The 14,774-nt window shown below is 46.5% G+C and overlaps 1 protein-coding gene across 1 annotated transcript in view; it reads right to left on the bottom strand.

The window, feature by feature from the left end:
- Positions 1–1,502: 1,502 nt before the first annotated feature.
- Positions 1,503–14,774, bottom strand: part of CBL (Cbl proto-oncogene) — a 37,959-nt gene continuing 24,687 nt past the window's right edge. The window contains exons 11-16 of the mRNA XM_064732247.1: positions 13,807–14,145; positions 11,816–11,910; positions 11,237–11,392; positions 10,618–10,721; positions 9,410–9,592; positions 1,503–6,186 (exon numbers count right to left, since the gene is read on the bottom strand). Of these exons, the coding sequence (XP_064588317.1) occupies positions 5,906–6,186; positions 9,410–9,592; positions 10,618–10,721; positions 11,237–11,392; positions 11,816–11,910; positions 13,807–14,145 (1,158 nt within the window). The 3' untranslated portion in view covers positions 1,503–5,905. The remainder of the gene's footprint in view (positions 6,187–9,409; positions 9,593–10,617; positions 10,722–11,236; positions 11,393–11,815; positions 11,911–13,806; positions 14,146–14,774) is intronic.

The following is a 14,774-nucleotide window of genomic DNA, read 5'->3' as shown; positions in this document are numbered from 1 at the left end:
TTATTATAAATGCTAATAAATCTCTCCATTCTAATAATAAAAAACAATATTTATAATATAATAAAATAATAAAATTAAATATAATAATAAAATTTAAAAAATAATAATAACAATAATAAAAATAATATAATAATAAAAATATAATAATAAAAAATTTAAAATTACATAATCCTAGTTTTAGGCTGCAATGGGTGATTATACCACTCGATCTTAAAAAATAATATTGTAAATAAAATTTACTGTTAGAATTTATTGATAGTTTAATTAATAGCTGATACCAATACTGTAGATGTTAATGCATACAGGAGATGGTAATAAACACTAATAAACTATCACTGCTAATTAATAAAAAAATATTAATAAAGCTAATAACTACCCTGAGAGGACAGAGGGCACATGATGGGTGACACCAAACTGTCCCTTCGCCTTTGAATTAATAAGAATTAATTCCTGTGTCCTCATCTGAGCCCTTGATTAATTAATGGGGACTCAAATGACCTAAAGTAACCCCTATGACCTAAAGTAACCCCAATGAAGACCTCAAATGACCTCGAACGACCTCAATGACCTCAAGTAACCCCCATGGGGGCCTCAAATGACCTAAAGTAACCCCTGGAAAACCAAAAAATTTTCAAATGACCTAAAGTAACCCCTGTGACCTCAAATGACCCCTATGACCTAAAGTAACCCCAAATTTGACCTCGATTGACCCCAATGACCGGAAGTAACCCCGAATATAGACTCAAATGACCTCAGGTAACCTCATATCTTCATTTCGCCCCAATTGCCCTCATTTCAGCCCTCAGTGGTTTCTGTGAGAGGTTTTTTGTTCCAGGTTTTTCCAGGTCACCCTCCCTGACCCCTCTGAGGGTTCCCCTGTGACCTCAGTGTCCCCCTTTGTCCCCTGCTGTCCCCTGGACCAGCGGGTCCCTGTTTGCTCCATGTCTGGGCCCCTCTGGAATGTTGGAGTGTGGCAGAACCCGGATTTATTATATTAATTTTATATGTAAAATATTCATATATTGATAGATATGAATAGATATCAATGAGTATTCAATTAATGGATTCGAATACATATAATTATTTTCCTATTTTCATTAATAATACACTCTAATAACTCTATTCTAGGATTGTAATTCATATATATATAATTCTAGAACTGTGTGAGATATCAATTTTTTTATTTCTATAATTTCCATGCAATAACTTGAAAATCTGCAGAATATTCCCTTGGATTCTCTTCCTGGGTGGTAACTTCATGTTCTTCTTCATCCTGATGGTTACAGCCTTTCTTCATTGAATCTCTCAGAATATATTTAATTACCATAATCTTTAAATAAAGCTTTCCTGGCCAGAATATAAATTTGAATTTACCAGATAATTGTGGTGATAATTACAAAATAACTCCAAAGTCAGTCTGCAAAGGATCCAGAAGATTGAAATCCTAAAATTTTCTTTTTCCAGCATTTACAGAAGCACCACAACACACACACACCATCTGCTACAACAAAGGAAATTTTATTTAAAAATAAAACTTTGTTTTGTTTTCTTTCTTACTGACACAGGTGAATGAAATCCCAAACAAAGAAGCTCTTAGTGGGCAGCATACAAGGATGGAAACAATTAATAAATAACATTAGTATAACCTCTAAACATTAACAATGCATCTGCAAACAAAATGAGGACTTTAAACCAAGTGAACCTTAAAGCTCAGCTACTCTCTGTAAGAATATTTACCTTCTGTTTTTCCTTATTCTTTACAGATCTGAAAGGATTAAATACTGCTATTATAATTTTATATTAATGACACTATTATACTTTTTTTTTTAAAATATCTCGTGAAAATCTCAACATTTTTTAACACTGATATTTTACAAATTGGTATTTGTCATCCATGAGGAAGAACAACAGTAACAGCAGTTCTTCCTCCACTGGGAATTTCAAACAAAAAAGATTTCTAGGAGGAACTTTAAAAATAAAATGTCCTTATTCCCCACTAATCTTTAAAGTGGCACCTCTGAGAAGGTGCCCTGGGAGTTGCATTTTTTCTTGCTCAACTGAAAAAAAAAAAAATAAAATAAAACGAACAAAAACCCCAACAAACCAATCAATCAAACCACATTTACAGCAAGGAGCCTGCCTCAGGATGAGCTCCAGAAATGTCACCAGTCTGGTGCAGGAGCCACATGCTGGGCCCTGGGAGGGCTGGGGGTAAGGACATGCACAAAAAAGGGGGAAATTTGGGATTCCTGATGGGCTCTGGACACAGGAAATCACCTGGGAACTGCTCAGGGGGCACCTCCTGCTTCCCACAGCTGCTGCTGGGAGTGTCCCCACTCTTTATGGGAGTGTTCCCATCCTGTTGGGAGTGTTCTCTGCTCCTTTTGGGAGAGTTCTGCACTCCTTTGAGAGTGTTCCTCACTCTTTTGGGAGAGTTCATTCCTTTGGGAGTGTTCCCCACTCTTTTGGGAGTGTTTCCCACTCTTTTGGGAGTGTTTCCCCCTCCTTTTGGGAGTGTTCCCCATTCTTTTTGGGAATGTTCCCCATTCTTTTTGAGAGTGTTTCCCACTCCTTTGGGAGAGATCTCCACTCCTTTGAGAGTGGTACCCAATCCTGTTGGAAGTGAGAGTGTTCCCCACTCTTCTGGGAGAGTTCCCCACTCTTTTTGGGAGTGTTCCCCACTTTTTGAGAGTGTTCCCCACTCCTTTTGGGAGTGTTCCCCCTTCTTTTTGAGAGTGTTTCCCACTCCTTTGGGAGAGATCTCCACTCCTTTGAGAGTGTTCCCCACTCTTCTGGGAGAGTTCCCCACTCCTTTTGGGAGTGTTCACCACTCTTTGAGAGTGTTCCCCACTCCTTTTGGGAGTGTTCACCACTCTTTTTGAGAGTGTTTCCCACTCCTTTAAAGGGGAATGTTCCCCACTCCTTTTAGGGACAGCTGCAGGACACCCCCAGCATTTTTTCCCCCACCCCACGATCCTGACCTGGCCCCAAGCTCCAGTCCAGACACGGAAGCTCCACGGCTGAAATGCTACAAAACACAGTGTCAGAGTCCAAGTGAGCATTGCCCATCTCTCCTGCTCCTCTTTGCACCCTTCCCAAAGCACTTTGGTGCTGCTTGTCCAGCTCTGCTCGTTTCCCCACAGGGGTGGATCCTCAGATCCAGCCTGGCCATGCAGCATCCCCTTAAGAAAGGCACTAGACATTTGGGTTGGTTTTCCTTTTTAAAGTAGCATCAGAAAGGTAATTTTCTTAAGAAAAAAGAATGGGGAGGTGAAAGGAAAGAAGAGCAATCAATCTTGGGCTTAGAAAGAACAAGAGAAATCCACTGGGCAGTGCCTGGATGGAGCTGGCAGAGCACAGCCACAAGACATGGCCAGGACTCTGCTGCCCTCAGTGGAATCAGCAAATTCTTAACGTGTCTAAGGAAGAAAAGGCAAGACTTAAGTTTCTTAAATCAGTTTGAGACATAAACAAGTGCACAGAAAGGACACATGCAGAGAAATCAGCGCTACATGCCACAAAGATTGCTCTCTCTAATCTCTAATACCCAGAACAACACCCACAGGAACATCTCTTGGCACATAGACCCCAAAGACAGGCCTGGATCAGCTCTGCCAAGCAGGATTTCATGGAAATTACAGCCAGCCTGCCCTGAGGGGCATGGAGGGCACAGGGAATCGCTGGTGCCACACACACTGGGCAGGACAGGAGTTAAGGCTTTGGAGCTGGCTGGGTCAGCCTGGCTCAGCCATGGCAGGAGTCACACTGAGCTCACACAGCAGGACAGACACCCAACGGCTCCAAACCCACACAGAGCCCAGCGGGAGTGCGGAAAAGAGAGAAATAAACCCCTCACCAAAGGGTTTGCACCTGGATCTGCAGGACAAGGGACTGTCTGGCTGCTCAGGCTGCCCAGTGTGACACAACAGCCACGGCTGTCCCCTGCTGTCCCCTCTCCTGCCTCAGTGCTGGCCTTGCCCCTGCACAGGCTCCCCCATCCCACAGAGAGCAGGGCTGGCAGCCCTGGCAGCTGCACTGGGGGCACAGCAGCAAGAGCAGCTCTTCCTCCCCTCCTTCCTTTGCCAGGCACTGAGCCCAGGGCTGTGCCCTGCAGGGCACCCTGCCCACACCAGACCTGGCCAGTGCCAGCCCTGAGCCCAGACCAGCCAAAGGTGGGGACAGGGAGCATGGAAGGAGATCTCCCCACGCTGTCTGAGTGTGTTCTCCTCTACAGAGAGGAGAGGAGTAAATAGAGACACCTCAGCCTGCCTGGAAGCCCCTGCAGCAATTCAGAAAGCTTTAGGTCTAGAGAGAAACCTCAGCTTGAATCAAAATCCACTTTCTGCTCTGCTAACACCACTCATGAAGGCCTCCCTGCCACTGCAGCCATCTGGCCCAGCCCCTGGATTCCTCAAAAGGCCAGACTGCACCCCAGTGCCAGAATCACTCCAGCAATATTCCACTGCAGCCCTTAGCCCAGTGACCTCTGCTGACCTCAGGGAGATGCAAATAATGCTGGACATGCTCCAAAGGCCAAGAGCCTCTCAGGCTGACAGGCTGTGATCTGTCCGTGCCTCCTGGATCTAAATCTTCTCCAAAGGAACCATCCACTCCTCTAATAAGAACAGAGTTAAGTAGCTGAGTAGGCAAGTCAGGTTTTTCCAATGCAACAGCTGAGTTCTGACCTTTAAAACCATGTGATCACTTCACAAATACAGAATTTCTTCCCCAGGTCTGCTTTAACACCAGACCTGGCAATACTTTAGAGAAATGGAAATGGAAAGGAGAGCCCCCATGTTGTTTGGACAGCCATGCAGAGAACTGCTGCACTTCTGGGACTGCAAAGCAGGTGAAATTCCAACAAACACATCAGCTGCATCTACCAATTCCACAAAACACCCCGGCACGACGATGGCTCCTGCAAAAGCTCTCTGGAGGAATGTGTGTGAAGGCCACTAGTCTGCAACAGCCACCATGCAATGAAGATAAATAAAACATCCTATTCACCAGGTGCAACATTCCTAGGGAAGAGCAATGGGAGTGTCCAGTGACGGCTGCTCCAGCCCAGCAGGGCCACAAATCAAAATTTGAGCACTGAAGCACAAAATGCTCAAGGCTAAGAGAGGAGAAGCAGCAGCCCCAGTTCTTTGCTCTTGCTCAAATTCTTTCTCCCTTCTCCCACCCCTCAAAACCACACCAAGCTCCTCCAGCTGCTGGAATCTGGTGCTGCCAGTGCAAGAGCACACACACAAGAGAGAAATCAACTGGATCAAAATCCCTGACAGAAATTCATCCTGCTATCTCCAGGCAGCAAGGGAGGACTGGAGTCAGAAGCAATAACTGCTATTGTTACAGGCAAGAGGGACACACCACGGCCAACAGGAAGCAATCAAAGGATCCTTCCAAGGTCTCCTATAAATTCCCAGCAGAAAGTGACCTCCCAGCTTCTCTAAAAAGCCTGAGCCAGACACACAGCAGCGAACAGATCCAAACCTAGTACCATGAACCACAGGACACACCACACCGACCTCGAGACTTTGTTTCTCTGAGCATCCACTTAAAATTCACAGCACAAAACAACTCCCCCAGCCTCCAGGGCATGGCCTCGGGGATCCCTTGTCACGATACCTTTCTCTAGCAACACCCTGGAAATAAATCTGTTCTCTCAGACAAGAGGTAGGGGTAAAGGACTCCAAGACATACACTGTATAAAACACCGCTCCGCTCCATCGCACTGCTTTGAAATCTGGAACCACGAAAACCTGATAACTGATTCTCTTCGAGAGGCAGGACTGACCTCAGCACGAAGTCTCTAAAGGAACCCCCTTCCCCTTTGGTGCACAGCTGGGCAGCAGCTGCCCAGGCAGTTGGTCCACAGCAGCTCAGGTGTGGAGGTGCCCGTGTGCTATGTGGCCACGTGCGCCGGGGAGGAGATGGACACGAACTCCCGCAGAATATTCTTGGCCATCTCAATATTGTTATGTGCAATGACCAGAGCTTTCTGAATGTCCTGATATGAGTAGCCTTGGCTCATGAGGTTCTCGATCTCGCTGGAGAGGTGCAGGGAGGAGCTGGCCCCGCTGCTGGCTGCTCCCGCCTGGCAGCTGCCGGCTTTGCGCTCCGAGTTTATCCGCCGGGGCAGCGGCTTGGGCGGCCGCTCGGGGACCTGGGAGCCGTCCGAAAAACCTGCCGGGAGAAACGAGTGCATCACTTCAACGGAGACATGTGGAAAGTTTGCTTGGAACGAAGCTGAGATGACAGCAGGGAGATAAATGGCACTTCAAAAAGCTGTTACTGAGCTCTGCTGCTTTCTCCAGCCCTTTTATCTCCTTCCCAAGCTGCTCAGCTTCCCCAGCTGGGTGCAAAAACAGCTGGGGAGGTTTTGCTTAATTAGCAAGGCTCATCAGGCTCATTTAGTAAGATAAAACCACATAAAAAATGGCATAGCATCTATGTGTGTCAGCAGAGCTCAGATATCAGCCTTGGAATCAGAAAAAATGACACAGTGAATATCCAATGCACCAGACATCCCATTTCCTTCCAGAATCAGACAGAACTCCCGGTTTAACTGTCCAGAGGCTGCTCCCTCATCTCTGTGTGCACAAACTCAGCCCCAACTCAGCCACCACAATTGCTTCAGCAACTGAATTATGCTCTCTGAAGGGTCAGCAACTGAATTATGTTCTCCTCTTCCTCTGCTGAAGCTCTGCCTGCCTAATGGCAGATCAATAAAGCTCAGCCCGTTGTGCTTTTCCCTGAGTCACTCTGATGTGACACTGCCCTGCAGCCACATCATGCACTGCTGGGAAGAGGAAACAACAGCCAATAAACCAAACAAGTCACCAGACTCTCCAAGGAAAAAACACATTGTTTAATGTGCTTACCCAGCATCTGACTGTTTCTGAGTTTTAACCTCCTGTATCATTGCAGAAAGCATTTTCTGCCAATCACAGGAAACTTTTCTACATGGATGTTTGACATCACCTTAAAGAAAGATTTATTTGTCTCCTGGAAAAAGTCCTCAGGGCACTGCACAGAGTTTTCTGGCAGAGAACTGGAGTACAACAGACAAATCACGTCCACACAATTCCTTTCTAAGCGTGAGCACTGCAGCTTGCTCAGAGCAGCAGCATTGTGGGGTCTTTCTGAAAAACTTGCACCAAAAGCCCTGAGACAGAGAAGGCTCTTTGGGAACCAGATTCTCTGAAGCTTCCTCACCAACCACAGCTCCCTCATCTTCAGAACTGAAGTTTCTCACACATAAAAAGCTTTTTGTACATGTGAGAAGAAGGTCTGCCCCCTCCCCTGCCCCAGACTGCCTTCTGGAATTGCTGTTTCAGCTTGAGCTGGATCAAGTTTCAGAGACCATGGGTCAGTCTGAAAGGACAACTGCTAAGACAGTTATTTTGGTAAATCATTAATTAAAACTGCAGGGTCCAGCTCCTGAGAGCATAAAGCTGCCAAGATGAATCCCACAGCAGTCAGGCTTGCCTGCACCACTGCCTTGCTTCCCACAGCAGTAACAATCAGCATTTTCCACATTTTCCATTTTCCTAGCCCCAAAGCAGGACAACAGCAGTTTTATTTCAGGGCTGTAGAAACAGAGTGTCAATGATTAAACTCAGTACTTCATCTGGGAGGGGGGTGGGACTTGCTCTGTTTCTTTTTTATCCCTTTCAGCCAAATTCTACAGACACAGAGACATTTACAAAGTGAAAAATGGAGGTGGGGCAAAACTAATGAACTTTTCTGCACTAGGAAACTCTTCTCTGTGCTAAAGAAGGTCAGGGAAGTGGAATGGGGAAGAGGAAAAGAGAAGACTCACTGGGGGAAGGGGCTCTGGGTACAGGAGGTTCTGTTTGCAGAAGGAACAAGAAACTCATTCCTCCTCCTTGGCAAATCACCAGCACATTCAGACTGAAAACCCCCAACAAAAAGAGTTTCAGAGCTTCCTTAAGAGCTGCTGAGCAGGGAATAAGTCAATCATTATTCAGAAAGGCTCTTGGAGACACGAGGCTTTCGTTTTTCCCTCAGAGAATGTGCCTTGCAGCCAGAAGGACACCATGTCCTCCATTCCCCAGGGACAAAAAGCTGACCTTGCTGAGCCACTGGTCCCTGCTCAGAGGAGCTGAGAGCATCAGGAGCTGTGTGCAGAACTCTTGTGCCATCTGCAGGCACTGGCAGTGCCACAAACCCTGGCAGTGCCAGGCCAACCCCGCATCTCCACTTGGCACAGGGACACAATCCCTGAATGCTCTGGGTTGGAAGGGCCCTCAAAGCTCCTTCCACCCCCTGCCATGGGCAGGGACATGTTGTAGTGTGTTGTTAAGTTTCTTGTGTTATTCCCCAATTTATGTATTGTTCTCCCCTATTATGTGTAAAATGGTTTCGTTCCCCCAGTTTTTCCCGCCACTGCTAGCCTGTCAGCTAAGTTGCTATAGTAACCGCTATTCATAGTTGCCGATATGTAATTGCTCCTCCCTGGTTTCCCTTATAAGTGAAAGTTGTTTCCTCCCTAGGTCCAGTCAATCACCCCCTTTCTCCTCCCAGGTTTCGAGAACCTTCTCCTCTTTGGAGATGGTGGTTGGCTGGGGTCCCAGGACACCTCCTTTACCTTTTGATTATTGGTCTCCATGGAGTGTCAGTTCTGTGAAGTTCATCCCCTCACCTTTCCCGATTGGTTCCGCCTGTACCCACCCCCCCTCCTTTATAATCCTGTTTCACCCCCTATGAAAAAACTTTTTCCCGGTTGGTTTCCCCGCGTTTGGATCCCGCTACACCTTCAATAAACCGATGTTTAACCCCCGGGAAATGGTCAGCTCCGTTCCTCCCCTATACCAGCGGTGTGAGCCAGTCCGCAGCCAGCACAGCCCGAGGCCCTCAGACGCCGAAGGGTGCTGGCCAGGAATTGCAGAGGAGCGTCGGCCTTTTGCCCTCAGCTAGCCGGACTCTAAACTTCGGGCCACATATGCCCCCCTCTGCAGAGACACCTTCCACTACCTCAGGGACACCTTCCACTACCTCACCTTCCAACCCCAAATCCAACCTGGCCTTGGGCACTTCCAGAGATGGGAAATCCTGTCTCACACCCCGGTACACCATGGTACAAAACCAGTCTATGCTCTGCAGGAAGCAGTGGTGTAAGGAATATGCTTGAAGCTGAAAAAACCTTTTCCTAACTGAGATTTTGGTGTGATTTGCAAGCTTGGGGATTAAATGACCAAGGCAGCACATTCCAAGCTATAAATTGAACAAAAGCTAAAATAAATCAAACAAAACACCTAAGAACCAATTCTGCCTCACAAACCTGATTTTACACCTTCCATCCAAAACCTTCAGTGAATAACACAAGTTTCAAAGATGCAGAGGCAGGCAGCAGCAGCGGGAAGAGGGAGGAGAGCTCTCTGACCTGTGACAGGGTCGCTTTCCAAGGACATTCGGCTGAAGGCAGGAGTGGCATTGGAGATATCAGACAGCGTGCGGCGAGCGACGGCCACGGGCAGCGGCGCCTTGGGGACATCGTAGCCATCCTCCTCATTCTCTGACTCCTCAGGGCCATTGCTGGCAGTGGCTGCTGCCACGTTCCCTTCATCTGCAGGAGGAGGCACCTTCTGAGCCCTGGGGCTGAGCTGTCTCTCAAGGCAGACTCCACTCCCCCATTTTCCACATGCTGACAGGACACCGAACTAAAGTTTTGCTGTTAAAACCTCACAATTAATGGCAGCTCTTTCCAGAAGGGAAAATTAAAGCACTGGAATGCTCTTCCCAGGGAGGTGGTGGAATCACCATCTCTGGATGTGTTTAAAAACAGACTGGACATGGCACTGGGTGCTACAGTCTGGTTGAGGTGTTAGGGCACAGGTTGGACTCGATGATGTTAGAGGTCTCTTCCAACCTCATTATTCTGTGATTCTGTGTCTCTGTGATTCTGATTCTGTAATTCTGTGATTCTGTGACTCTGTGATTCTGATTCTGTGATTCTGTGATTCTGTGTCTCTGTGATTCTGATTCTGTGATTCTGTGATTCTGTGAGTCTGTGATTCAGTGATTCTGTGACTGTGATTCTGTGATTCAGTGATTCTGTGTCTCTGTGATTCTGATTCTGTAATTCTGTGATTCTGTGTCTCTGTGATTCTGATTCTGTGATTCTGTGTCTCTCTGATTCTGCAGTTCAGTGATTCTGTGAGTCAGTGATTCTGTGATTCTGTGATTCAGTGATTCTGTGTCTCTGTGATTCTGATTCTGTGTCTCTCTGATTCTGCGATTCTGCAATTCAGTGATTCTGTGAGTCTGTGATTCTGCAATTCTGTGACTCTGTGATTCTGTGATTCAGTGATTCTGTGACTCTGTGATTCTGATTCTGTAATTCTGTGATTCTGTCTCTCTCTGACTGCGATTCTGCAATTCAGTGATTCTATGACTCTGTGATTCTGTGATTAGGTTAAAAACACTTGATAGATTCAGTGTGCATGCCCAGACTCATACTTCCACATACATCCCAGCTATTTTAACAACAAAACCAAATGTAATTCCTTTCATTCAGCCTAAAATGCTGCTCCACTGGGAGCCATTCATTGTAGGCCAGTTCCTCAGCTGTTCTTTAGCACACCCACTCACCAGAAGTGTTGACAGCCTCGAAAGCAGAGGATGCTGCTTGGGAGTGAATGTTGTACATTGCTTCATACATGGAGCCCTCGGGCTGCTGGTCACAGTCCAGAACTCTGAGGGAGAGAAGACATTCCCCATCACACAGGTGACAGTGGCCACCACCTCCTCCCTGTCTCTGTGACAGAGTTTGTGCACACATTCAAGGTGAAATCATCACTGCTCTGTGAAATATTTGTTCTAGAAAATGCTCTATTAATGTTTATAGCAACAGAGTACCTCAGCTTAAAAGAGTTAAAATGATACCACCAAAACTGATACCACTGAAAATTCCATTTTAGCAAGAGTTTTGAATTTCAGTAAAATTACATTTTAGTAAGAGTTTTGAATTTCTGCTCCCAAAAGGTTCTTGGCAGAGAGAGTGGGAAGGAAGGAGATATCTGAGTCCTTTAATACTGTACAAGGACTCTGCAAAGAGCAGTGGTCACATTTCCTTTATTGCTATTTCAGGCAAGATCTGGTGAATATCACTGGGGGAATTCAGAAATCTGAGCAAGCAAAATTCCCACCCTGATGTCCCAAATGTGCTGCCCCAGAGCTGGGAGGGGGAAATGCAAAACCAGAATCTCACCGTAAACTCTGAGTCATTTCCAAAGGCATTTTGAGCTCTGGTTTTTGCACAGCAGGACCTGGAGGCACCACAGGCAGAGAGGATGGTGACATGTATTCAGTGTCCTCATCGCTCTCAGACTGCTCCCCAGGAGGCAGTTTTGGTACAGGCAGTGGTCTGGAGGCAGGAGAAACAAGATATAAAACATTTACACCAAATCTAATTAATACCAAGGTGCCCTTTAAATCCACAGTCACCTCACAGCAAGTGTGTCTAAAGAAATAATTTGGTTTTCAGGATGCAACCCACAAGGTCACACCAGCACAAGGTCATGATGCAAAAGGAAGAGACAATATCATGCACATTTATATCACACAAAGCCCCACTCAAAAGTGAATTTATTAAAGAGCTGATGGCAACTGCCACAGCCCAGGGGAACTCCCACCACTCCCCACAGCTCTGATTTCAGCTGCTTTCTCTTAATTGTGTTTTGAATCTATCAGGGTTTAAAATGAAGACTGGAAGAGTTGTGCCAGTTCTGTTCCTGGCACCAGCACCCTGCAATTCCCACTCTGGAAGGTATAAAAAATCCCAACAGACCTGGCAGCTAAGGAGTAGATGGCATTGGCAGATGAGGAGGGTTTGATTTTGGGGTGCTCACACTCTGAGGTTGCTGCTGGACCACTGGTGGAGCTCTGGAAGACAAAATTCCAAACCAGGAATCAGAAATCAGAAACACCTCATGGCCCAGTGTAGCTGCAAAGCCACTCCTTTAACAGCCTCTGTGGGAATGGAGCATCCTCATTTCTTCCACAGAATTTACTGACACCTCAGAAATCCAGGAATTCCCTGACAGCTTTCCCTCACTGCAGGAACTTTCCTGCAGGAAGAATTTCACTTTTTGAGGTTCCAGTGGCCTTGGCAAATTCAGCTGAAACAGGCTGAAATGGGAGCCAAGAGGAAAAGGATGCAGACAAACATACACAATTGGAAACAAGATAAAAACTGTGCACGTGCCATTTTCTTAGAAAATCTGGCTAAAAATGTGCTTGCTTTCAATTTAAGAAAGCTGGAAGCATTAGAAGGAAAAATTAAGGAAATGGAATCGAGGAAAACAAAACTGCCTGTAATTTTTTAGATTACAAAATATTGGACTAATCAGTTCACTGCTAACAGTGTCCTGCAGGTGAACAGACCCAAACTGAACTCAGGTTTTATCCAGTAAAACTCCTCACAGCTGATGTGGTAGTTTTCTCAGGGCTGAAAAGCCAGCAGAGTAAATCAGATTTTTTCAGAGAATGTGGTGGTGTTCTCAGGGGTCCCAGGACGAGGGAAGAGATGAGAATCTTGACTCTATGTTTCAGAAGGTTGATTTATTATTTTATTATATATATTATATTAAAAAATGAGATATTAAAACTATACTAAAGAATAGAAGAAAAAATTTCATCAGAAAGCTAGCAAAGAAAAGAATAAAATGATAATAAAATCTTGGGACTGACTAGAGAGTCTGAGACAGCTAGACTGTGATTAGCTATTAATTAAAAACAACCACATGAGACTAATCAAAGATACACCTCTGCATTCCACAGCACCAGATAATTATTGTTTACATCTCATTTTTGAGGCCTCTCAGCTTCTCAAGAGAAAATATCTTAGCAAAAAGATTTTTCATAAAATACATCCTTGACAAGAGAACAACAGAAAACATTCTCAGCTTTTCAGCACTGGAAGGTGAACAATAACCAGGCAATTGAGATTTCAACCTTGTTCCCAGAAGGCATGAAAGCATCTCCCTCCACTGGAACACACCAATTCCTTTCCATCTTTCCCATGACAAAATCCCACTCCTCAGTGTGAGAAGAAGGTGCCTTTTCTCCCTTTTCTCCCAGATTACCTCTCCAGGTTCCCTCCAGAGCTACTCACTGCAGGGATTTCAACTGGGATTTCAATCTTGTTCCCAAAAGGAACAAAAGCATCTCCCTTGCCTGGAATTCACCAATTCCTTTCCATCTTTCCCATGACAAAATCCCACTCCTCAGCACGACAAGAAGGTGCCTTTTACCTCTCCCAGATCACCTCCAGAGCTACTCACCACGGGGTTTTCAACCTTATTCCCGAAAGGCATGAAAGCATCTCTTTTGGCTGGAACACACCAATTTCTTTCCATCTTTCCCATGACAAAACCCCAGTCCTCAGCACAACAAGAAGGTGCCTTGACATCTCCCAGGCTCCCTGCAGGGTCACTCACCACGGGGTTTTTAACCTTATTCCCAAAAGGCATGAAAGCATCTCCTTTGGCTGGAACGCACCAATTCCTTTCCATCTTTCCCATGACAAAACCCCACTCCTCAGTGTGAGAAGAAGATACCTTTTCTCCCTTTTCTCCCAGATTACCTCTCCAGGTTCCCTCCAGAGCTACTCACTGCAGGGATTTCAACTGGGATTTCAACCTTATTCCCGAAAGGCATGAAAGCATCTCCTTTGCTTGGAACACACCAATTCCTTTCCATCTTTCCCATGACAAAACCCCAGTCCCCAGCACGACAAGAAGGAGTGCCATGTCCCAGGCTCCCCGCAGGGTCACTCACCGCGGGGCTGTCCAGGCTGAGCGCGCTGCCCAGCGCTCTGGATTCCAGCTGCGAGGGCAGCGAGAAGGGCAGCGAGTGCCGGTTGGACAGCTCCCTGCCGGCCCAGGGCTCTGCCGGGGCTTTGGGCATGGGCCTGCCCGGCCAGGGCTCGCCCTGGCGGTTGGAGGGCAGCGGCGGTGGCTTGTCCCTGTCGCCAGGGGTGCAGGGCAGGGGCCGGCGCTGCGGGCGGCTCTCGGGGCCCAGCGGGTGCGGGCGGTCCGGGGGTGGCGGCGGGGGCAGGTCCCGGAGCGTGGGGGGGATTGGCAGAGGTTTGTCCTTGTGCAGAGCACCTGGAGCAGCCTGGGAGGAGGAGGGAGAGAAATTGTGCTTAGCACAGGCAGCCCAGGCAGAGGAGATAAACAGCAGGGAGTTTGGGGGTGGTTTATCTGTTGATATTAATACACCATCGCCAAGAATGTGGAGATATCTCTGCACCTTCTGCACAGGCCTGAGGAGATAACACAGGAACCACGTGCACTCCAGCCAGGCTCTGAACACCCTGGATTGTCGCCCTGATTTTTTAAGATTTTCTAAGCTTTCTGATGTTGACATTCTTGTAGCAAACTTTCTCACACACTTTTTGTAAATAACTCATTGTTTTGCATTCCTTTATGGAAGAAGAGAAAGTTGATAGACTGCTGGTTTGTCCAGTGCCATTGGAGAGGTGGCACTGTCACCCTCCAATCCATTGTCACTCTTAGGAAACAATAAATGTTGGAGTCAAAAAATAAACTTCACTTTTTTCTTCACCTTGAGAACAGCGGTGTGTGCTTGTGTTCTTTTGTGTCCTATAGTGACACCCAGATTCCTCTTCTTGAGGGAGAACATGAGCTTACAGCAGCCTTGGATTGGAATCCAAGCAGAGCCTCCCCATTATTTTAAAAATGATTCAATTGTGGGTTCTTTGTACAAGTTAACATTCATTGGTC

Source organism: Zonotrichia leucophrys, chromosome 24, assembly GCF_028769735.1.
Source record: "Zonotrichia leucophrys gambelii isolate GWCS_2022_RI chromosome 24, RI_Zleu_2.0, whole genome shotgun sequence".
In the NCBI taxonomy this organism is placed as follows: domain Eukaryota; kingdom Metazoa; phylum Chordata; class Aves; order Passeriformes; family Passerellidae; genus Zonotrichia; species Zonotrichia leucophrys.
Note: the sequence above shows the minus strand (reverse complement) of the source record. Positions and strands in the feature narration are given on the sequence as shown.